Source organism: Leucopleurus acutus (genome assembly GCF_964270905.1).
Source record: "Leucopleurus acutus genome assembly, chromosome: X".
NCBI lineage: Eukaryota > Metazoa > Chordata > Mammalia > Artiodactyla > Delphinidae > Leucopleurus > Leucopleurus acutus.
Window position 1 is genome coordinate 52635596 of NC_139148.1, and position 23911 is coordinate 52659506.

The following is a 23911-nucleotide window of genomic DNA, read 5'->3' on the forward strand; positions in this document are numbered from 1 at the left end:
TTTGTTGGCAATCTGTATATCTTCTTTGCACAAATGTCTATTAAGGTCTTCTGCCTATTCTTGGATAGGGTTGTTTGTTTTTTTGATGTTGAGCTGCATGTGCTGCTTGTAAATTTTGGAGGTTAATTCTTTGTCAGTTGCTTCATTTGCAAATATTTTCTCCCATTCTGAGGGTTGTCTTTTCCTCTTGTTTATGGTATCCTTTGATGTGCAAAAGCTTTTAAGTTTCACTAGGTCCCATTTGTTTATTTTTTTATTTCCATTTCTGTAGGAGGTGGCTCAAAAAGTATCTTGCTGTGATTTATGTCATAGAGTGTTCTGCCTATGTTTTCCTCTAAGAATTTTGTAGTGTCTGCTCTTATATTTAGGTCTTTAATCCATTTTGAGTTTATTTTTGTGTATGGTGTCAGGGAGTGCTGTAATTTCATTCTTTTACATGTAGCTGTCCAGTTTTCCCAGCACCACTATTGAAGAGGCTGTCTTTTCTCCATTGTATATTCCTGCCTCCTTTATCAAAAATAAGGTGACCATAGGTGCATGGGTTTACCTCTGGCTTTCTATCCTGTTCTATTGAACTATATTTCTGTTTCTGTGCCAGTACTGTGCTGTCTTGATTAGTGTACCTTTGTAGTATTGTCTGAAGTCAAGGAGCCTGATTCCTCCAGCTTCGTTTTTCTTTCTCAACATTGCTTTGGTTCTTCAGGGTCTTTTGTGTTTCCATACAAAGTGAGATTTTTTTTGTCCTACTTCTGTGAAAAGTGCCACTGGTAGTTTCATAGGGATTGCATTGAATCTGTAGATTGCTTTGGGTAGTAGTCATTTTCACAGTATTGATTCTTCCAATCCAAGAACATTGTACATCTCTCCAACTGTTTGTATCATCTTTAATTTCTTTCATCAGTGTCTTATAGTTTTCTGCATACATGTCTTCTGTCTCCTTAGGTAGGTTTATTTCCAGGTATTTATTATTTTTGGTACTATGGTAAGTGGGAGTGTTTCCTCAATTTATCTTTCAGATTTTTCATCATAGTGTATAGGAATGCAAGAGATTTCTGTGCATTAATTTTGTATCCTGCTACTTTACCAAGTTCATTGATTAGCTCTAGTAGTTTTCTGGTAGCATCTTTAGGATTCTCTATGTATAGTATCATGTCATCTGCAAACAGTGACAGTTTTACTTCTTCTTTTCCGATTTGAATTCCTTTTATTTGTTTTTCTTCTGATTGCTGTGGCTAAAACTGCCAAAACTATGTTGAATAACAGTGGTGAGAGTGGAAAACTTTCTCTTGTTCCTGATCTTACAGGAAATGGTTTCAGTGTTTCACCATTGAGAACTATGTTGGCTGTGGGTTTGTCATATATGGCCTTTATTATGTTGAGGTAACTTCCCTATATGCCTACTTTCTGGAAGGTTTTTTTATCATAAATGGGTGTTGAATTTTGTGAAAAGCTTTTTTGCATCTATTGAGATGATCATATGGTTTTTCTCCTTCAAATTGTTAATACAGTTTATCACATTGATTGATTTGTGTATATTGAAGAATCCTTGCATTCCTGGGATAATGCCCACTTGATCATGGTGTATGAACTTTTTAATGTGCTGTTGGATTCTGCTTGCTAGTATTTTGTTGAGGATTTTTGCATCTATGTTCATCAGTGATATTGGCCTGTAGTTTTCTTTCTTTGTGACATCTTTGTCTGGTTTTGGTATCAGGGTGACTTTGGGAGTGTTCCTCCATCTTCTATACTTTGGAAGAATTTGAAAAGGATAGGTTTTAGCTGTTCTCTAAATGTTTGATCGAATTTGCCTGTGAAGCCATCTGTTCCTGGGCTTTTGTTTGTTGGAAGATTTTTATTCACCATCTCAATTTTAGTGCTCGTGATTGGTCTGCTTATATTTTCAATTTCTTCCTGGTTCAGCCTCAGAAGGTTGCACTTGTCTAAGGAATTTTCCATATCTTCCTGGTTGTCCATTTTATTGGCATTTAGTGGCCTGCAGTAATCTCTCATGATCCTTTGCATTTCTGCAATGCCAGCTGTTACTTCTCCTTTTTCATTTGTAATTCTGTTGATTTGAGTCTTCTACCTTTTCTTCTTGATGAGTCTGGCTAATTGATTATCAATTTTGTTTATCTTCTGAAAGAACAAGCTTTTAGTTTTACTGATATTTGCTATCATTTCCTTCATTTCTTCTTCATTTATTTCTGACCTAATCTTTATGATTTCTTTACTTCTGCTATCTTTGGGTTATTTTTTTGTTTTTCTTTCTCTAATTGCTTTTTGTGTAAGGCTAGGTTGTTTATTTGAGATGATTCTTGTTTCTTGAGGTAGGATTGTATTGCTATAAACTTCCCTCTTAGAACTGCTTTTGCTGCATCCCAAGAGTTTTGGGTCATTGTGTTTTCATTGTCATCTGTTTCTAGGTATTTTTTGATATTGTCTTTGATTTCTTCAGTGATCTCTTGGTTATTTAGTAGTGTATTGTTTAGCCTCCATGTGTTTGTAGTTTTTATAGGTTTTTTTCCTTGTAATTGATATCTAATCTCATAGCATTGTGGTTGGAAAAGATACTTGATGCAATTTCAATTTTCTTAACTTATCAAGGGTTGATTTGTGACCCAAGATATGATCTATCCTGGAGAATGTTCCATGAGCTCTTGATAAGAAACTGTATTCTGTTGTTTTTCATTGGAATGTCCTATAAATATCAGTTAAGTCCGTCTTGTTTAGAATATCATTTAAAGTTTGTGTTTCCCTATTAATTTTCATTTTGGATGATATGTCCGTTGGTGAAAGTGGGGTGTTAAAGTCCCCTACTATGATTGTGTTACTGTCGATTTCCGGTTTTATGACTGTTAGCATTTGCCTTATGTATTAAGGTGCTCCTATGTTGGGTGCATCAATATTTACAGTTGTTATACCTTCTTTTTGGAATGATCCAATGATCATTATGTAGTGTCCTTCTTTGTCTCTTGTAATAGTCTTTATTTTAAAGTCTATTTTGTCTGATATGAGAATTACTACTCCAGCTTTCTTTTGATTTCCATTTACATGGAATATTTTTTTCCATCCCCTCACTTATTGTCTGTATGAGTCCCTAGGTCTGATGTGGGTCTCTTGTAGACAGCGTATATACGGGTCTTATTTTTGTATCCATTCAGCCAGTCTATGTGTTGTGTTTGGAACATTTAATGCATTTACATTTAAGGTAGTTATCGATATGTATGTTCCTAATAACATTTTCCTAATTGTTTGGGGTTCGTTATTGTATATTTTTCCCTTCTCCTGTGTTTCCTGCATAGAGAATTTCCTTCAGCATTTGTTGTAAATCCAGTTTGCTGGTTCTGAATTCTCTTAAGTTTTGCTTGTCTGTAAAGTTTTTAATTTCTCCTTCAAATCTGAGTGATATCCTTGCTGTGTAATCTTGGTTGTAGGTTTTTCCCTTTCATCACTTTAAATATGTCCTGCCACTCCCTTCTGGCTTGCAGAGTTTCTGCTGAAAGATCAGCTGTTAACTTTATGGGGATTCCCTTGTATGTTATTTGTTGCTTTTGCCTTGCTGCTTTTAATATTTTTCCCTGTATTTAATTTTTGATAGTTTGATTAATATGTGTGTTGGCATGTTTTTCCTTGAATTTATCCTGTATTGGACTCTATGTGCTTCCTGGACTTGATTGACTATTTCCTTTCCCATATTAGGGAAGTTTTCACCTATAATTTCTTCAAAATTTTTCTTAGTCCTGTTCTTTTTCTCTTCTTCTTCTGTGACCCCTATAATTTGAATGTTGGTGCGGTAATGTTGTCCCAGAGGTCTCTGAGACTGTCCTCAGTTCTTTTCATTCTTTTTTCTTTATTCTGCTCTGCAGTAGTTATTTCCACTCTTTCACCTTCCATGTCATTTATCCATTCTTCTGCCTCAGTTATTCTGCTACTGATTCCTTCTAGAGAATATTTTTATTTCGTTTATTGTGTTTCTCATCATTGTTTGCTCTTCAGTTCTTCTAGGTTCTTGTTAAATGTTTCTTGTATTTTCTCCATTCCTTTTTCAAGATTTTGGATCATCTTTACTATCATTATGATGAATTCTTTTTCAGCTAGGTTGCCTATTTCCTCTTCATTTGTTTGGTGTGGTGGGTTTTTACCTTGCTCCTTTGTCTGCTGTGTTTTTCCCTGTGTTTTCATTTTGCTTAACTTACTGTGTTTGGGGTCTCCTTTTTGCAGGCTGGAGGTTCGTAGTTCCCACTGTTTTTGTTGTCTGTGCCCAGTGGTTAAGGTTGGTTCAGTGGGTTGTTTCGGCTTCCTGGTAAGGGTCTGGCACCTGTGTTCTGGTGGATGAGACTGGATCTTGTCTTTTGGTGAGCGGGACCATGTCCAGTGGTGGGTTTTGCGGTGTTTTGACATTTGCATGATATTAGGCAGCCTCTTTGCTATTGGGTGGGGTTGTGTTCCTGTCTTGCTAGTTTTTTGGCATAGGTTGTCCAGCACTGTAGCTTGCTGGTCATTGAGTGGAGCTGGGTCTTAGCATTGAGATGGAGATCTATGGGAGAGCTTTTGCTGTTTGATATTATGCGGAGCTAGGAGGTCTCTGGTGGACCAATGTCCTAAACTCAGCTGTCTCTACTTGGAGATACAGGACTGACATGTGGCTGGAGTACCTAGACTCTTTCAGCCACACATCTAGAAGAAAAGGTAGAGAGAAAGAAGAAAGAAAGAAAGAAAGAAAGAAAGAAAGAAAGAAAGAAAGAAAGAAAGGAAGGAAGGAAGGAAGGAAGGAAGGAAGGAAAGAAGAAGGAAATAATAAAGAAAAAAGGGAAAAATAAAATAAAGTTACTAAAATAAAAAATTTAAAAATTATAAAAATTTAAAAATTATTAAAATTAAAATAATATAAAAATTATTTTAAAAATGGAGAGACCAAACCCTGGGGAAAATGGTAAAAGCAAAACTATACACACAAAATCACACAAAGAAGCATACACATACACACTCAGAAAAGGAGAAAAAGAAAAAATATATAGATATTTATATATATAAAAAAAGAAGAGAGAAACCAAATCAATAAATGAATCTACCACTGATAATAAACTTTTAATACTAAACTAAGATAAACGTAAAACCAGACACAAATTAGATGTAGAAAGTGAACCCCAAGTTTGCAGTTGCTCCCAAAGTCCGGCACTTCAATTTCGGGCTGATTCGTTGTCTATTCAGGTATTCCGTGTATGCAGGGTACATTAAGATGATTGTCGAGATTTAATCCACTGCTCCTGAGGCCGCTGGGAGAAAATTCCCTTTCTCTTCTTTGTTTGCACAGCTCCTGGGGTTCAGCTTTTAATTTGGCCCTGCCTCTGCGTGTATGTCGCCTGAGGGCATCTGTTCTTCGCTCAGACAGGAAGGGGCTAAAGTAGCAGTTGATTAGAAGGCTCTGGCTCACTCAGCCCAGCGGGAGAGGGAGGGGTATGAAATGCAGCGCGAGTCTGCAGCGGCAGAGGCTGGTGTGACATTGCAACAGCCTGAGGCATGCCATGTTTTCTCCCGTGGATGTTGTCCCTGGATCACGGGACCCTGGCAGTGGTGGGCTGCACAGTCTCCTGGGAGGGATTGTGTGGATAGTGAATGGTGCTTGCACACAGGCTTCTTGGTGGCTGCATCAGCAGCCTTAGCATTTCATGCTCATCTCTGGTGTCCATGCTGATAGGCGTGGCTCGCACGCAGTGCTGGAGTTTGTTTAGGCAGTGCTCTGAATCCTCTCTACTCGTGCACCCTGAAACAATGGTCTCTAGCCTCTTAGGCAGTTCCAGACATTTTCCTGGACTCCCTCCTGGCTAGCTGTGCCGCACTAGCCCCCTTCAGGCTGTGTTCATGCAGCCAACACCAGTCCTCTCCCTGGGATCCGACCTCCGAATCCATAGCCTCAGCTCCCAGCCCCCACCCGCCCTGGCTGGTGAGCAGACAAGCCTCTCAGGCTGGTGCGTGCTGGTTGGCACTGATCCTCTGTGTGGGAATCTCTCCACTTTGCTCTCTGCACCCTTGCTGCTGTGCTCTCCTCCATGGCTCCAAAGCTTCCCCCGCCACACCCCGTCTCCACCAGTAAAGGAGTTTCCTAGTATGTGAAAACTTTTCCTCCTTCACTCCTCCCTCCCAGAGGTGTCGGTCCCATCCCTATTCTTTTGTCTCTGTTTGTTTCTGTTTTCTTCTGCCCTACCCAGGTACGTGGGGAATTTCTTTACTTTTGGGAAGTCTGAGGTCTTCTGCTAACATTCAGTAGGAGTTGTTTCACATGTAGATGTATTTCAAATGTATTTGTGGGGAGGAAGGTGATCTCCATGTCTTACTCCTCCGCCATCTTGAAGGTCTCCTGACTCTTCTTTTTCATTTGACAAATCAAACTGAAATTATTTTGTAGATGCTTTTGATACCCACCCTGTTTATTCAAACATGTGGAGGAGGCAAGTGAGTGGCAGAGAGAGCAAAGCACTGCTTCATTTTCTTGATTTGCAAGGCTTGTCCACAGCTGCACCCACCAAGCTGGCAGGACTTCTTTCTGAATGTCCAACTGCTTGGGTAGGTGGAACATAGAAAAAACCTATACCAGGGAATCAGTGAGGTTGAGCCACCCAAGCCAATAGCCAACCAGCCATGGAATGGACATATCCTATTGCTTTCTGTGGGAGGCTCCCCAGCACTCATCTACCTTTAGCCTTACCGGGAGTTGGACTTCCCCCCAAGGCAGTCTTACTCTCTTGCTTAGATATGGACACTTTACTGCAGAAACAAGTCCCTGCAATATCATAAAGGGAAGCAACTGGGCTGTAGGAAGCAGAAGGCTGGAAGAGTATGTGGTGCAGCAGTGTAAAGAACACCCCCCAGGGAATCTGGAGACTAGATTCAAGTTTTAGTTTTGTCATTGACTTGCTGTTTGGCCTCAGTCAGGAATAGGCTTCTCAGACTTCCACCATCATTACAAGGTTTGCATGTGTGCACGTGTGTGTGCACACACACATGTGCATAAACATGGCCAGAGATGTTCTTTGGGGAGTTCCCTAAAAGACCTACTGACTCTGACATTTTAGAAATATTTAAGACTAGATATGGCACACTTGATCGAAACTTTGGTCCTGGCCTCTGAAATGTACCCATCAGGCCTTGCTAAAGAAAATGCTTCATAGAGGGCAAACCTTCTGAAGCTGGTCAGTTGCACAGTGACCTCAGAGTCTGAAAAGTTAACCACAAGGAATTTTTCTTCTTACTAACTTAAATAAAGAAGGACTTTGTCAAGCAGGGTTGTGTGGGCTTGGATGAGATTAGAGGACCAGTCAATCATGCTAACAAAGGAGGCAGAAAGTAACTGCCTCCTATTCGAAAGACTTTCCTTTGTTTCCCAACCCCCAACTATAGACAAACACAAATAAAATTCCTTCTGAGATGCTGAGTCTTTAAATCATAGTTCAGTGCTTTCATGTTAGGTGTTAGTGAAGCTCCCTGAACAGGCCAAAGAATTTTAAGCTATTCTTGGTCTCCCATGGCCCCAGCTGCAGGGACTGGAGGCCAAGAGCCCATGGAGGAATTAGAAGGTCTTCCAGGTATTGGGAAGGGGAAAATTGTTTCAGGGAATAGAAAGACAACTGCTGCTGGGAACATCCTATTACAGAGAATCCCCACAGGGGTAGAGAAAAAGAGGCCTGCTAATCAGCCACAGTTTCAGAGTGCCTGAGAATTAGCGATCTTTCTAGAGGTCATTTGATCCAGCCCTCTTATCAGGAAACTATCCAAAGCAAACCAGACACAGGGGAAGGAGAATCCATGATTTCCTAATAAGTCTGTGCCAGTGCTGTTTTCTTCTTATGAGCAAGAAGATCTCTTTATATAGATTCCTTCCTCTCCTTGCATCTCAAAGAATCACTGCTGTTTTCTACTCTGTATGGGGACATTATCCTTCAAATAAGACTCAAAAATATGCCAGCTGCTCAGAACTGTGGACATTTCCAGCCATGTACATTAAAGAGGAACAGAAGTAGCAGAATAAAGGAAAGATGACTTTTTCTGGACATTGGTTAAGTAACTGTAAGGCTGTTTCATTCCCTTGGAATGTGCTAAACTATATGACAAGTTAGAGAGCTACTAGCTCTCAAATTACAAGAAATTATACCTGTGTGGAGGCCAGAGGAATGGGGAGCTGACTCAACTTCTACACTATGATCATGAAGCTTAAGATTGCCACCTCCTCCCTGGTAGCATGTCCTGCCTCTCCTATCTTGGTTATATTAGCTGTGGACTGTCAGATTTCATAACTTGGGTCTGAGAGATAAATGTGAAATATCATTACTCCTGGTTCTCTTGATAGGCACAAGAGAGAAACAATAAATAGTGTACTTAACACACAGGTACCTGTGAGGCCTTAAAGTTCACAGCTCTTTTTTCTGTTTAACAGACACCTCAGGAACTTCAACAGAGCAGTGGCATAAGAGGCAAAAGCTCCATTTATTTGTTAGGCTGTGTATATCCTCTGAAAGTTAGCATCTCAGAAGACAATGCTTTAGTGAAGGCTTTCTGAGTTCAGAGAAGTCGTGGCCAATTCCAATAGAATGGAAGGCTCAGGGATTATTTTTATAAGCAGATAATTAAAAAATAGAATTTGGCCTGTCATTTGGGCAGGGATGATGGTTGTGGCCTGAAGTGTGCAGGCTTGGATAGAACTAGTAGATATGTCAGGGTGAGGTGATCTCACCAAGAGGAAAAGAAGAAGTATGTTGGCTGGCCTGCATCAGAGAACCAACCTTGCACTCTGTGTCTGGGAGTGAATTAGTACCTATTACTCCTTATCCAAGTGTTCATCTGGTGGTGATAAAATTCCAGGACTTGAAAGAGCTTTGAAAGGCTACTGAGTCAACCCAATTATTTCTTAGAAACACCCAAATAGATGAATCTTTCCTTTCCTAATGAAATATTGCAACCGAGATTTCTCCAACCTTCTTAGAAAGCTATTCAAGTACACAACACCTCTTATTAGCAGGAAGTTTTGCCTTGGCTCTAATCTAAATCCTTTCTGATGCTCTTCAAATATAATTACTCTTTGCTCATCTTTGGCTAAGATGTGAGGTTCTGGCTAAGGTATTCAGCCTCTCCAATGTCCCTGTTAGTAAGGGTCCTACCTCCCAGTCTAGGACAGAGGCCTGCCACTGGGCAATCTTGTCAATATTCTCCAAGCGCCGCTTGCGTTCATTGATCTGCTGAGTCACATTTCTCATGACAGCCAGAGCAGCTGCCACATACCTGTAGTCACTGTGAAGACACAAAATTACAAGTTGGATGAGTCAATGTGCCATTGAACCAATGTGCTGGGTGCCAACACTAACATCCATTCTCCTCTTCCTACTTAGCAAGAGAGCCCGGATTTTAGATAGAATCCATGCCACATGGTACAAAAGACTACATTTTCTATCCTTCTTTACAGTAAGAGGTGACTTATATGATCAAGTTCTGTCCAGTGATATGTAAATAGAAATGTTGGGTAGAACTTTTGAAAAACTACCTTTAAGGAAAACAGCATGCCATTCTTTGGTCCTTACTTAAACCTGACGCTTAAGAATATTTAGATGTGATGGCTGAAGTTCTAGCAACCATCTTAGACCATAAGGACAAGGTCCATACTCCTAAGGATAGGATAAGAGAAAACTGGAAGGAGTCTCTGATAATCATGGAGCCAGCAAGGGAGCCATAAACTGCCTACCTGCAGGCGTTTTCTCTATGAAAGAGAAACAGACTCATCTTTGCTATGCCATTATTTTTGTACCTATCTGATACAACCAGCCAAGGATGAGGAAGGGAGCCTCACACATGGCATGGTCCAGAGAACTTTACCATCTGTTCTAGCACCTATTTCTAGGGAACTCTGCCCAAAGTCACTGTAAAATAACATCCAAACCTTTCCTCCTATACAATATAGAGATAGGATGTAGCATTGTGGTTAAGAACAGAGACTGGAGCCAGACTCCTTGAACACAAACCCTAGTTTAGTCACTGACTAGTGGTGTGGCCTTTGACAAGTCTCATTCTCCTTCTCAGTGACTCAGTTTCCTCATCTGTAAAATGGGGAGAATTACAGTAGAATTTGCTGAAGTTTTAATAATCCATGAAAACTGTTTTACTCTTGGCTCACAGCAAATGTCTGCAGTATTATTAATATAAAACAAACATTTCTCTAGTATAGACATTATATGGGTTGTCTCTCAAAACCTCTAACTCCAGAAGTACAATCCTAGGCCCCATTTTCCTGGGACTTTGGATGGCCCACTTGTTGAAGGTTATACCATCCTGCCCAGTTTTCTCTGTTTGTCTGATCTAATTTCCAGTCAAATGGCTCCTGTGAAAAGAAGATTGAAAGTTAGATCCCAGACATTTGGTGGAATAATTAGTTGAGAAGGCAGGAGGATGAGTTACAGTTCAGTCTTAACAAACTTTTCCTTAGAGAAGCTGAACATGCTTTGTGGTCACTAACATGCTCACTGTCCCTGCACCAATTTGAAAGAAGAGAAGAGAAAAAGAAGAGCAGGGCAACTGTCTTTTTCTTCCCTAATACATTGAGGTGTGGGGTGGTGGACCAATCATAGGAACAGAAGAAAGGGAGTTCTAACTGCTAGGGCAGATGAGACACAGCACCTCCTCTTAGCTGGCCTCCCTGGCTCCAGTCTGTTCTCTGCACACCTGCCAGACCATAGTCTTCAAACGTTACTACATTTTATCACCTACAGTGACAGGATACTCAGTACAAATCCTAACCAGTCTATTCTGTCTCAAGACAACTCTGTTAACACACACACACACACACACACACACACACACACCCCAAAACCTCTTTATCCTGAGCCTTAATGAATGTTAGCTGTTACCAGTTTTTCTTGTGGATCTCACTTCTGACTCATACTGAACTTATGATCAACCAATACTTCTTAAATTTCTTTAAAATATGCTGTCTAGAAGCTGTATGTCTCTCAGTCTGTCCTTGAATTGTTGACTTCTTAGACCAAACTACAGAATATTACATTTGTTTCTGTTACATTTCATTCTTTTACAGTTACTTGCTCCAACCTGTGGGGGAGTTATTGTGCTCTGTAAAACTGTCAAAGTTTTTCCCTGGCAAGACTATCTGAGCTTGCCATTTAGAAGCAAGGTAGGGTAATGACAGAAGGGGTGGTTGCAGTGCAGAAGTTGCTGAAGTAAATAAGCACCCCTGTTCTTTAGGTCCTTTTTCTGTCTCCCATGCTATTCCTCCCTGATTTGAGAGCATCAGGAAAATGCCTTAAGCCACTTTCTAGGAGGTAAAGCATAGAGTTACACTGTCAAATATGGTATCCACTAGCCACATTTAATTAGAATTAAATAAAAATTTAGTTCTTTAGTTGCATCAGCTACATTTCTCAGTACTCAATAGCCATATGTGGCCAGTGTCTACTATATTAAACCACAGAGATATGGAACATTTACATCACTGTACAAAGTCCTATTGGACAGTGCTGGCATGAGAATGCTTATTACCTCTGCCTGACCCCATGTACTACTTAGCCATGAATTTATCACTGCCACTGTGCCATACTGTCAGTCAACCTTTGCCATTTTTAGCTGGCTGCCTTTCTCATGATGGTTAGAGGGGGGTATGTCACCATCTCTAACCTTCCCCACTAGCTTTAGGAGTGGGTGAGAGAAAAAAGTAAATAGCTGTGGTCTAGCCTGAACCCTGCTCAGAGCCCTCAGGCTTCCAGATGAGGTCTGAGCCCAGCACCCTAGTGAGGAGACTGACTGAACCAAGATTGTCTTGTTCCAGGCAGGTCAGCTAACCTCCCTCTCGTAGTCTTTCTTCTTAGCAGCTTAAGCAAGGTTGGGTGGGGGGGTGGGGACATGTCACCCTTCTGTAAACAATGGTAGTATTATTCTCCATTTACCACTCTCTATCCACCTAATCTTCTCCCTCAGGGACTACTCTGCCTGCTTGCATTTCAGACCTACCTATCTGAACACCTATCAACCTAAGTCTTCAACCTGGCATTAGCCTCTAATTGCCTTCAAACCCAAGCTACTTTGGCATGCATCACAGGAGCTATCACCTTGATAAAGCTTTCTGAGGCCTGCAAGAAGGAGTGGCCCATGGCCTGGGGATAGTGCTAGGCCCAATGGGTCACCCCAAATGAGGACAGGGATTGATGTAGCCTGCGACTGCCTGAGCCATTCTCTCAGCACCCCTGAGCCTAGGGGTGGAAGGAGAGGGGACCAGAGACCCAGAGGATAAGAAGGCCTTGATGCAGGGGTTCCACTCACAAGGTGAAGGTGCACAGGAATGGGAAATCCCAGGGAGATATGCTATCTTGTTGGCTCCCACTAAACCCAAAAGGCCCTGGGGTTGCTTTGGTCTAAAAGACAAACATAATTTTTGGCTGTGCTTTAAAATTGGTCCTTGGGGGGCTCTTAAAAACATTTATGTAAATACATAATTTACCTAGTTAATATCATCAGTCCACAAGTATAATTTTTAGAGCAGACACTCAGGAGTAGGTGGGAGATGAGCTGTGATATAAAAACATTTGAGAATCACTCTTTAAATATACTGGTTTTAAAACCACTGGTCTGAAAGCAGCTCCACTGAGATTTAGGTGCAATAGTGGCTGCTTCTGGTCACTTAGCACCTTGAAGTATTCCTGTGGAGGTCATTTAGATTCATTACAACATGGGATGGCAGAACTAGAAAAGGCCTTCCAGACTGGCTAGTACAATGGCTCACAAATCTTCCTTGGCATGAAAATCACCTGGAGCGCTCTTTAAAAAGTTAGGTTCCCAGACCACTGTCCATACTTTGTGTCCCTGCTTTGCCACAGACTTGCTCTTTGTCATTTTCCCTTTCTGGGACTCAGTCTGTCTAGCCATAGAATGAATAAGTCTGACTAGAAGACCTTCCTCTAAGGCCCTTTCCATTTTAGGTGCCATAAATGTTTTCCATTTTTATTTTTAAAATATTAAGATATTTTAGTTGGGGTTCTTTAACATCCTATTAGCTCTTACAAGTTTTCTCCTTAGAAAACTTGGGACTCAGTTTTGGCAATGGGCTGTATTAAATATTTTAAGTGAGATTTAGTCACCTCCAAATTTCATGTCTAATTAGTACTCCCACTATTCCCCAGCTAGTAAACAGACTCAGGGAGAAGGGAACAGAGTCCTCCTTTGCAAGGTCCTTCTACACCTGCCTCGCTCACAGCCAACAGAACAAGGAAGGCAGAGTTACCACTGGTGGTGTTACTCATACAAAGGGAGAGTCCACTGCTACTACATTTGGTTTCAAATCTGAAATCTGTCCAGGGCTTCAGACCACTGAAGCACATAACCCATGATATGCTAAAGAACAACATCAACTTAAAAATGAACCTAGGGATTGGCCTAGAAGCTTGACATAAAAAAAACCAACCTACGCATACCGATGGCCTTATGCAACTAGGTCTGGAAGTCAGATCCAAGGAAACCAGGCAGTGGAGCCAAATGAAAGTACGAAGCAGGCCTGATGAGAAGCAACCAGAAACTAAGGGAAATTGAGCAAAGGCCTTCTTTATTCTTATAGTGATCAATCAGGAAGAGAGCTGAGAGCTGGGGCAATAAACCTAAGGTCACGGATTTAATACCAATTAAAAGCAGGCTATAAATAGGCTGGGGGCTCTAGGTTATGAAGCAAAGCACATGAAAAAATAGGGGATGGTTCACTGTAGACCATTCCCATTGTTGGAGATGACTCCCAGCATATACCTTACTAATAGAGGGTTAGGAGTGTCATTTCCATTCAGAGAAAGATAAGCTCCTTCATCCTTTTTGGGTTGGTTTTCTTGAAAATACTGAAAAACTTTGAGAAAACTTCAGGGGAAGTCTCAAGTCTATTTTCCCCCAGTCATGCTGTGTGTCTAAGGGGAAGGTACAGTTGGGATGAGGCAGAGGAGGGTGTAAAAGACTAAAGAAGACCAGGGGTGTAGCCTTTCAGAAGAAATCTAAGGTCAGTACAAGTAGGGCAGTCTGTTACCAGGATATTTGACTCTATTGAGCAGAGTAGAATAAACAGTTGATTCACTTGGCTGAACTCAGGACTAAGGACCAGGCTATAAGCTCCCTGAAGGTAGTGTCTAAGTGGTACAATAATGATGAACACTGATTTTGTGTATATATTGATTTATAAGTTTATAAGCAACTGATAAGCATTGTCTCACTTTATATACACAACAGTCTTCAGAGGTAAGCAAGAATATGTCATCATCCCATTGTGTATATAAGCTAACAGAAATTCAGAAAAGGCAAGAGGACATACATTCTCAATAAGGATTAACATGTAGAGGAGGCTCTCTCCTTCACTCCTGCCTCCCTCAATCCCTTACCTATGGTCCTGGGCGGTATACTTGAGGAGCTCAGCCAACTGTAAGGGATACTTGCAGATCTTCTGCACTGGCGTCAAAAGGAAACCATCAATAGCAATGTCAATCATCTGCTGCAAGAGGCGACAGGCCTCAAAAAAGTGCTGGTAGCGGCTGTCCTTCATCAGTTTGGAGAGCTCCATACAGGCGTCCAGGTGGTTGTTACAGTACTCAGAGTATATCCAGAATCCATCTTGCTGTGAGCAGAGGAAAGATAGAGAGAAAGGGAAAGGCTACTGAGAACTCCAAAAGAAGTTCTGGAGAAATGGGAAAACAGACCCTCTACTTATGTAGAAATATAAAAATGATAATGTCAATCTTTCCTACATTGATTCATAATTTAATAATAAAGAAATTATTTGGGAATTAGACAACCTGTAAAAATTCATATATAAAAATAAATAAAAGAGACCTTCAAGATGGTGGAGGAGTGAGACATGGAGATCACCTTCCTCCACACAAATACATCAAAAATACATCTACATGTGAAACAACTCCTACAGAACACCTACTGAATGCTGGCAGAAGAGCTCAGACTTCCCAAAATGCAAAAAATTCCCCATGTTCTTGGGCAGGGCAAAAGAAAAAAGAAAAAACAGAGACAAAAGAATAGGGATGGGACCTGCACCACTGGGAGGGAGCTGTGAATGAGGAAAAGTTTGCACACACTAGGAAGCCCCTTCACTGGTGGGAACAGGTGGGGGAAAAGCTTCAGAGCCATGGAGGAGAGTGCAGAAACAGGGGTGCAGAAGGGAAAGTGGAGAGATTCCCGCACAGAGGATCAGTGCCAACCAGCACTCACCAGCCTAAGATGCTTGTCTGCTCACTCATCGGGGTGGGTGGGAGCTGAGAGCTGAGGTTCAGGCTTCGGAGGTCAGACCTCAGGGAAAGGACTGGGGTTGGCTGTGTGAAGACAGCCTGAAGTGGACTAGTGTACCACAGCTAGCCAGGAAGGAGTCTGGGAAAATGTCTGGATCAGATGGAGAGGCAAGAGACCACTGTTTTGGGGTGTGCGAGGAGAGGGGATTCCTGCTCCTTGTGCCCACAGAGGGCAGAGCACCACCTAAATGAGCTCCAGAGACAGGAGTGAGCCACAGCTATCAGATTGGACCACAGAGATGGTCATGGACCGTTAACACTGCCACCACTGCCACCAAGAATCCTTTGTGTAAGTGCAGGTCACTACCCACACTTCCATGGATACCCATGCAGCAAACCATGGCCAGGGTCCCATGATCCAGGGACAACTTCCCTGGTAGAACACATGGTGCACCACAGGCTGTTGCAATGTCATGTCAGCCTCTGGTGCTGCAGGCTCACCCCCACATTCTAATTCTGACTACCATACTTTTCCCTCTCCCTGGCTGGAGCGAGCAACAGAGCCCTAATCAGCTGCTGCTTGAACTCACTCCTGTCTGGGTGGGGAACAGACACCTGAGGGTGGCCTACATGCAGAGGCAGGGCCAAAACCAAAGCTGAATCCCAGGAGCTGTGCAAACAAAGAAGAGAAAGGGAAATTTCTCCATGCATCCTCAGGAGCAGTGGATTATATCCCCACAATCAACTTGATAAAACCCTGCATCTGTGGAGTAGCTGAATAGACAACAAATGTTCCCAAAATTGAGGTGGTAGACTTTGGGAGAAACTGTAGACTTGGGGTTTGCTTTCTAAGTCTGATTTGTTTTTGGTTTTATGTTTCTCTTAGTTTAGTTTTAAGTGCTTGTTATCACTGGTGGATTTGTTTATTGGTTTGGTTGTTACCTTCCTTTATTTTAAATTTTTAAAATATTTTTATTTTTAATTATTCCCCCTTTTTCTCTTTTTGTAAATGCATGTATGTATGTATCTTTGTATGATTTGGTCTCTTTGGGTTTGATATCATTTGTCCTAGGGTTCTGTCTGGTAGTTTTGTTTTGTTTTCTTTTTCTGCTCTTGTTGTTTTTTGGTTGTTTGTTTTTTATGAGTGTGTGTGTGTGTGTGTGTGTGTGTGTGTGTTTGTGTGCACACATGGGTACGTTTCTTTGTCTGATTTTGTCTGTTTAGTTTTGTTTTTACCATTTGGTTTGGGGTTCTATCTGTTCGTTCTTTTTTTTCCTTCCTTTACTTCCAAGCTGTGTGGCTGGCACGATTTTGGTGCTCCAGCTGGATGACGGGCATGAGCCTCTGAGGTGGGAGAGCCAAGTCCAGGATATTGGACCACCACAGACCTCCCAGCCCCATGTAATATCAATAAGCAAGAGCTCTCCCAGAGACTTCATCAACACTAAGACCCATTCCACCCAATGGCCAGCAAGCTCTGGTGCTGGATGCCCCACAGCAAACAACTTGCAAGACAGGAACAAAAACCCACCAATTAGCAGAGAGGCTGCCTAAAGTCATGCTAAGTTGACAGACACCACAAAACACCACACCGGATGTGGCCCTGCACACCAGAGAAACAAGATCCATCTCCACCAACCAGAAGAAATGCACCAGTCCCATCCACCAGGAAGCCTACATAAGCAAATAAACCAATCTCACCCACTGGGGGCAAAACAAAAATAATGGGAACTACAAAGCTGAGGAAAAGGAGAGCCAAAACACACTAAGTTAAACAAAATGAGAAGACAGAGAAATATGAAGCAGATGAAGGAGCAAGGCAAAAACCCAGCAGAACAAACAAATGAAGAGGAAATAGGCAGTCTACCTGAAAAACAATTAAGAGTAATGATAGTAAAGATGATCCAAAATCTCAGAAATAGAATAGAGAAAATACAAGAAGTGTTTAACAAGGACCTAGAAGAACTCAAGAGCAAACAAACAGTGATGAAGAACACAAACAAAGAAAGGAAAAATACTCTAGAAGGAATCAATAGCAGAATAACTGAGGCAGAAGAATGGATAGGTGAGCTGGAAGATAGAATACTGCAAATACCTGTGGCAGAGCAGAATAAAGAAAAAAGAATGAATAGACACTTCTGGGGCAACATTAAATGCAACAAAATTCAAATTATAGGGGTCCCAGAAGAAGAACACAAAAAGAAAGTGTATGAGAAAATATCTGAAGAGACTATAGTCGAAAACTTCCCTAACATGGGAAAGGAAATAGTCAATCAAGTCCTGGAAGAGCAGAGAGTCCCATACAGGATAAATCCAAGAAACATGGCAAGACACATATTAAGGAAACAATCAAAAATTAAATACAAACCAAAAATATTAAAAGCAGCAAGGGAAAAGCAAAAAATAACATACAAGGGAATCCCCATAAGCTTAACAACTGATCTTTCAGCAGAAATTCTGCAAGCCAGAAGGGAGTGGCAGGACATATTAAAAGTGATGAAAGGGAAAAACCTACAACCAAGATTATTCTACCCAGCAAGGATCTCATTCAGATTTGATGGCAAAATTAAAACTTTTACAGACTAGCAAAACTTAAGAGAATTCAGCACAATCAAACCAGCTGTACAAAAAATGCTAAAGCAACTTCTCTAGGCAGGAAACACAAGAGAAGGAAAAGACTTACAAAAAAATAATTAAGAAAATGGTAATAGGAACATATATATCGATAATTACCTTAAATGTAAGTGGATTAAATTCTCCAACCAAAGGACACAAAATGGCTGAATGGATACAAGAACAAGACGTGTGTAAATGCTGTCTACAAGCAACCCACTTCAGACCTAGGGACACATACAGACTGAAAGTGATGGGATGGAAAAAGATATTCCATGCAAATAGAAATCAAAGGAAATCTGGCATACCAATACTCATAACAGACAAAATAGACTTTAAAATAAAGACTATTACAAGAGACAAAAAAGGACACTACATAATGATCAAGGGATCAATCCAAGAGAAGATATAACAAGTGTAAATATTTATGCACCCAACATAGGAGCACCTCAATAAATAAGGCAAATGCTAACAGCCATAAAAGGGGAAACTGAAAGTAACACAATCATACTGGGGACTTTAACACCCCACTTTCACAAATGGACAGATAATCCAAACTGAAAATAAATAAGGAAACACAAGCTTTAAATGATACACTTAACAAGATGGAATTAATTGATATTTATAGAACATTCCACCCCAAAACAACAGAATACACTTTCTTTTCAAGTGCTCATGGAACATTCTCCAGGATAGATTATATCTTGGGACACAAATCAAGCCTTGGTAAATTTCAGAAAATTGAAATCGTATCAAGTATCTTTTCCAACCACAGTGCTACGAGACTAGATATCAATTACAGTGAAAACACTGTAAAAAATACAAACACAGGAAGGCTAAACAATACACTACTAAATAACCAAGAGATCACAGAAGAAATCAAAGAGGAAATCAAAAAATACCTAGAAACAAGTGACAATGAAAACACATTGACCCAAAACCTATGGGATGCCACAAAAGCAGTTTTTAAGAAGGAAGTTTACAGCAATACAATCTTAACTCAAGAAAAAAGAAAATCTCAAATAAACAACCTAACTTTACACCTAAAGCAATGAGAGAAAGAAGAACAACAAAAAAACGTTAGCAGAAGGAAAGAAATCATATAATCACATGAGAAATAAATGAAAAGGAAATGAAGGAAACTACTGTTTCAATATATGCAAGTCAATCAACGTGATACACCATATTAACAAATTAAAGGATAAAAATCAAATATCAATAAAACTAAAAGCTGATTCTTTGAGAAGGTAAAATTGACATACCAGTAGCCAGACTCATCAAGAAAAAAAGAAAGGACAAGACTCAAAGCAACCAAATTAGAAATGAAAAAGAAGTAACAACTGACACTGTGGAAATAAAAGGGATCATGAGATACTACTACAAGCAACTATATGCAAATAAAATACACAGCCTGGAAGAAATGGTAAAATTCTTAGAAAAGTACAAGCTTCCAAGACTGAACTAGGAAGAAATAAAAAACATGAAGAGACAAATCACAAGCACTATAATTGAAATTGTGATTAAAAATTTTCCAACAAACAAAAGCATAGGGCCAAAAGGCTTCACAGGTGAATTCTATCAAATGGTTAGAGAAGAGTTAACACATATTCTTCTCAAACTCTCCCAAAATATAGCAGAGGGAGGAACACTCCCACACTCATTCAATAGGGCACCATCACTCTGACACCAAAAACAGACAAAGATGTCACAAAAAAAGAAAACTACAGGGCAATATCACTGAACAACATAGATGCAAAAATCCACCATAAAATACTAGCAAACAGAATCCAACAGCACATTGAAAGGATCATACACCATGATCAAGTAGGGTTTATCCCCGGAATGCATGGATTCTTCAATATATGCAAATGAATCAATGTTATGCACCATATTAACAAACTGAAGAATAAAAACCATGTAATAATCTCAGTAGATGTAGAAAAGGCTTTTGACAAATATCAACACCCATTTATGATAAAAATTCTCCAGAAAGTAAGCATAGAGGGAACCTACCTCAACATAATAAAGCCATATATGACAAGCCCACAGCCAACATCGTTCTCAATGGTGAAAAACTGAAACCATTTCTTCTAAGATCTGGAAGAAGACAAGGTTGCCCACTCTCACCACTATTCAACATAGGTTTGGAAGTTTTATGCATGGCAATCAGAGAAGAGAAAGAAATAAAAGGAATCCAAAATGGAAAAGAAGTAAAACAGTCACTGTTTGCAGATGCCATGATACTATACATAGAGCATCCTAAAGATGCTACTAGAAAACTACTAGAGCTAATCAATGAATTTGGTAAAGTGGCATGATACAAAATTAATGCCCAGAAGTCTCTTGTATTCCTATACACTATGATGAAAAAATTGAAAGAGAAATTGAGGAAACACTCCCATTTACCATTGCATCAAAAAGAATAAAATACCTAGGAATAAACCTACCTAAGGAGACAAAATACCTGTATGCAGAAAACTATAAGACACTGATAAAAGAAATTAAAGATGATACAAACAGATGGAGAGATATACCGTGTTCTTGGATTGGAAGAATCCACATTGTGAAAATGACTGTACAACTCAAAGCAATCTACAGATTCAATGCAATCCTTAAACTACCAATGGCATTTTTCACAGAAGTAGAACAAAAAAAATTCTCAATTTGAATGGAAACACAAAAGACCCTGAATAGCCAAAGGAATCTTGAGAAAGAAAAATGGAGCTGGAGGAATCAGGCTCTCCTACTTCCGACTATACTACAAAGCTATAGTAATCAAGACAGCATAGTACTGGCACAAAAACAGAAATATAGATCAAAGGAACAGGATAGAAATCCAGAGACAAACCCATGCATCTATGGTCACCTTATTTTTGATAAAAAAGGCAAGAATATACAGTGCAGAAAAGATAGCCTCTTCAGTAAGTGTTGCTGGGAAAACTGGACAGCTACATGTAAAAGAATGAAATTAGAGCACTCCCCAACACCAGACACAACAATAAACTCAAAATGTATTAAAGACCTATATGTAAGGCCAGACACTATAAAACTCTTAGAGGAAAACATAGGCAGAACACTCTATGACACAAATCACAGCAAGATCCTTTTTGACCCACCTCCTAGAGAAATGGAAATAAAAACAAAAATAAAGAAATGGGGCCTAATGAAATTTAGAAGCATTTGCACAGCAAAGGAAAACATAAACAAGACGAAAAGACATCCCTAAGAATGGGAGAAAATATTTGCAAATGAAGCAACTGACAAAGGATTAATCTCCAAAATTTACAAGCAGCTCATGAAGCTCAATAGCAAAGAAACAAAAAACTCAATTCCAAAATGGGCAGAAGAGCTAAATAGACATTTCTCCAAAGAAGATATACAGATTGCCAACAAACACATGAAAGAATGCTCAACATCACTAATCATCACAGAAATGTAAATCAAAACTACAATGAGGTATCACCTCACACCAGTCAGAATGGCCATTATCAAAAAATCTACAAACAATAAATGCTGGAGAGGGTGTGGAGAAAAGAGAATCCTCTTGCACTGTTGGTGGGAGTGTGAATTGATACAGCCAGTATGGAGAACAGTATGGAGGTTCCTTAAGAAACTAAAAAGAGAACTACCATATGACCCAGCAATCCCACTACTGGGCATATACCCTGAGAAAACCATAATTCAAAAAGAGTCATGCAGCACAATGTTCATTGCAGCTCTATTTACAATAGCCTGGACATGGAAGCAACCTAAATGTCCATCAACAGATGGATGGATAAAGATGTGGCACAAATATACAATGGAACATTACTCAGCCATAAAAAGAAGCAAAATTGAGTTATTTGTAGGGAGGTGGATGGACCTAGAGTCTGTCATACAGAGTGAAGTAAGTCAGAAAGAGAAAAACAAATACCATATGCTAACACATATTTGGAATCTAAAAAAAAAAAAGAGTCATGAAGAACATAGGGCAGAACGGGAATAAAGATGCAGACCTACTAGAGAATGGACTTGAGGATACAGGTAGGGGACGGGTAAGCTGGGACAAAGTGAGGGAGTGGCATGGACATATATACACTACCAAATGTAAAACCAATAGGTAGTGGGACGCAGCCGCATAGCACAGGGAGATCTGCTCGGTGCTTTGTGATCACCTAGAGGGGTGGGATAGTGAGGGTGGGAGGGAGGGAGACACAAGAGGGAAGAGATATGGGGTTATATGTATTTGTATAGCTGATTCACTTTGTTATATAGCAGAAACTAACACACCATTGTAAAGCAATTATACACCAATAAAGATGTTTTTAAAAAAATTATATAAACCATAAATGCTGGAGAGGGTGTGGAGAAAAGGAAACCCTCTTGAACTATTGGTGGGAATGTAAATTTATACAGCTACTATGGAAAACAGTAAGGAGGTTCCTTAAGAAACTTAAAATAGAACTACCATATGACCCAGCAATCCTACTACTGGGCATATACCCTGAGAAAACCATAATTCAAAGACTCATGTACCACAATGTTGATTGCAGCTCTATTTACAATAGCCAGGACATGGAAGCAACCTAAGTGTCCATTGGGAGATGAATGGGTAAAGAAGATGTGGCACATATATACAATGGAATATTAATCAGCCATAAGAAGAAACAAAATTGAATTATTTGTAGTGAGGTAGATGGACCTATGGTCTGTCATACAGAGTGAAGTATGTCAGAAAGTGAAAAACAAATACTGTATTCTAACACATATATATGGAATCTAAAGAAAAAAAAAGGTTCTAATGAACCTAGGGGCAGGACAGGAATAAAGATGCAGACATAGAGAATGGACTTGATGATACGTGGTGGGGAAGGTTCAGCTGGGACGAAGTGAGAGTGTAGCATTGACATATATACACTACCAAAAGCAAAATAGGTAGCTAGTGGGAAGCAGCTGCATAGCACAGGGAGATCAGCTCCGTGCTTTGTGACCACCTAGAGGGGTGGGATAGGGAGGGTGGCAGGGAGGCTCAAGAAGGAGGTGATATGGTGATATATGTATACATGTAGCTGATTCACTTTGTTATACAGCAGAAACTAACACACCATTGTAAAGCAATTATACTCCAATAAAGATGTTTAAAAAAATAAATATATAAGTAGGAAAAGCTGGTAAATTCTCTAAAGGAAGGGTAATGAGAGATGACTGGCCCTGAAAATAGTAAAACACAAGTGGCAAAAAATTATGGCACTGGATCATAAAAAGTGATAGTCAGAGGTTCTATTTCTGGTAGCGGCAGACTAAATAGTTTTAGAAAATCTTACCACTGAGAATAGTTAGAAAAGATTGAAAAATATAATAAATTTCTGTTTGAAAGAATCACATCATCCAGAGCCTCAAATTGTCTCCATAGAATGTTCCTTAGGAAATACACTTTGGACTATTCAGGGGTAAAGATTACTGATGTATGCAAGTTAAACACAAATGACTGAAGAAAAAACATATACGTGTATATATGTGTACGTGTGTTTGTTTGTGTGTGTGTGTGTATGTGTGTAAATGTAGAGAGAGGGGAGGATGGGTTAGGAGAGGGTGAGCACATTCAAGTGATTCATCAAAATCAGTAGAATGCTTTTTTTTTTAATTGGGATATAGTTGTTTCACAATGTTCTGTTAGTTTCTACTGCACAGTGAAGTGGAGTTTCCTGTGATATATAGCAAGTTCTCATTAGTTATCTATTTTATACATATTAGTGTATATATGTCAATCCCAATTTCCCAATTCATCCCACCACCATCTTCCCCCTGCTTTCTCCCCTTGGTGTCCATATGTTTGTTCTCTACATCTGTGTCTCTATTTCTGCCTTGCAAACCGGTTCATCTGTACCATTTTTCTAGATTCCACATATATGTGTTAATATACAGTATTTGTTTTTCCGTTTCTGACTAACTTCACTCTGTATGACAGTCTCTAGGTCCATCCACGTCTCTACAAATGACCCAATTTCCTTCCTTTTTATCGCGAGTAATATTCCGTTGTATATATGTACCATATCTTCTTTATC

At 40.0% G+C, this 23911-nt stretch overlaps 1 protein-coding gene across 5 annotated transcripts in view; it reads right to left on the reverse strand.

Annotated features, from left to right (window-relative positions):
- The window catches only part of ARHGEF9 (Cdc42 guanine nucleotide exchange factor 9), a gene marked incomplete at both ends in the record, with an annotated part of 218694 nt that overhangs the window by 48540 nt on the left and 146243 nt on the right, over nt 1–23911 (reverse strand). For 4 of the 5 annotated variants that reach the window (XM_082864062.1, XM_082864061.1, XM_082864059.1 and 1 more), the window contains 2 exons: nt 9153–9282; nt 14400–14632. In XM_082864062.1, the coding sequence (XP_082720188.1) occupies nt 9153–9282; nt 14400–14632 (363 nt within the window). The remainder of the gene's footprint in view (nt 1–9152; nt 9283–14399; nt 14633–23911) is intronic. The other variant, XM_082864060.1, reaches the window with a different exon arrangement.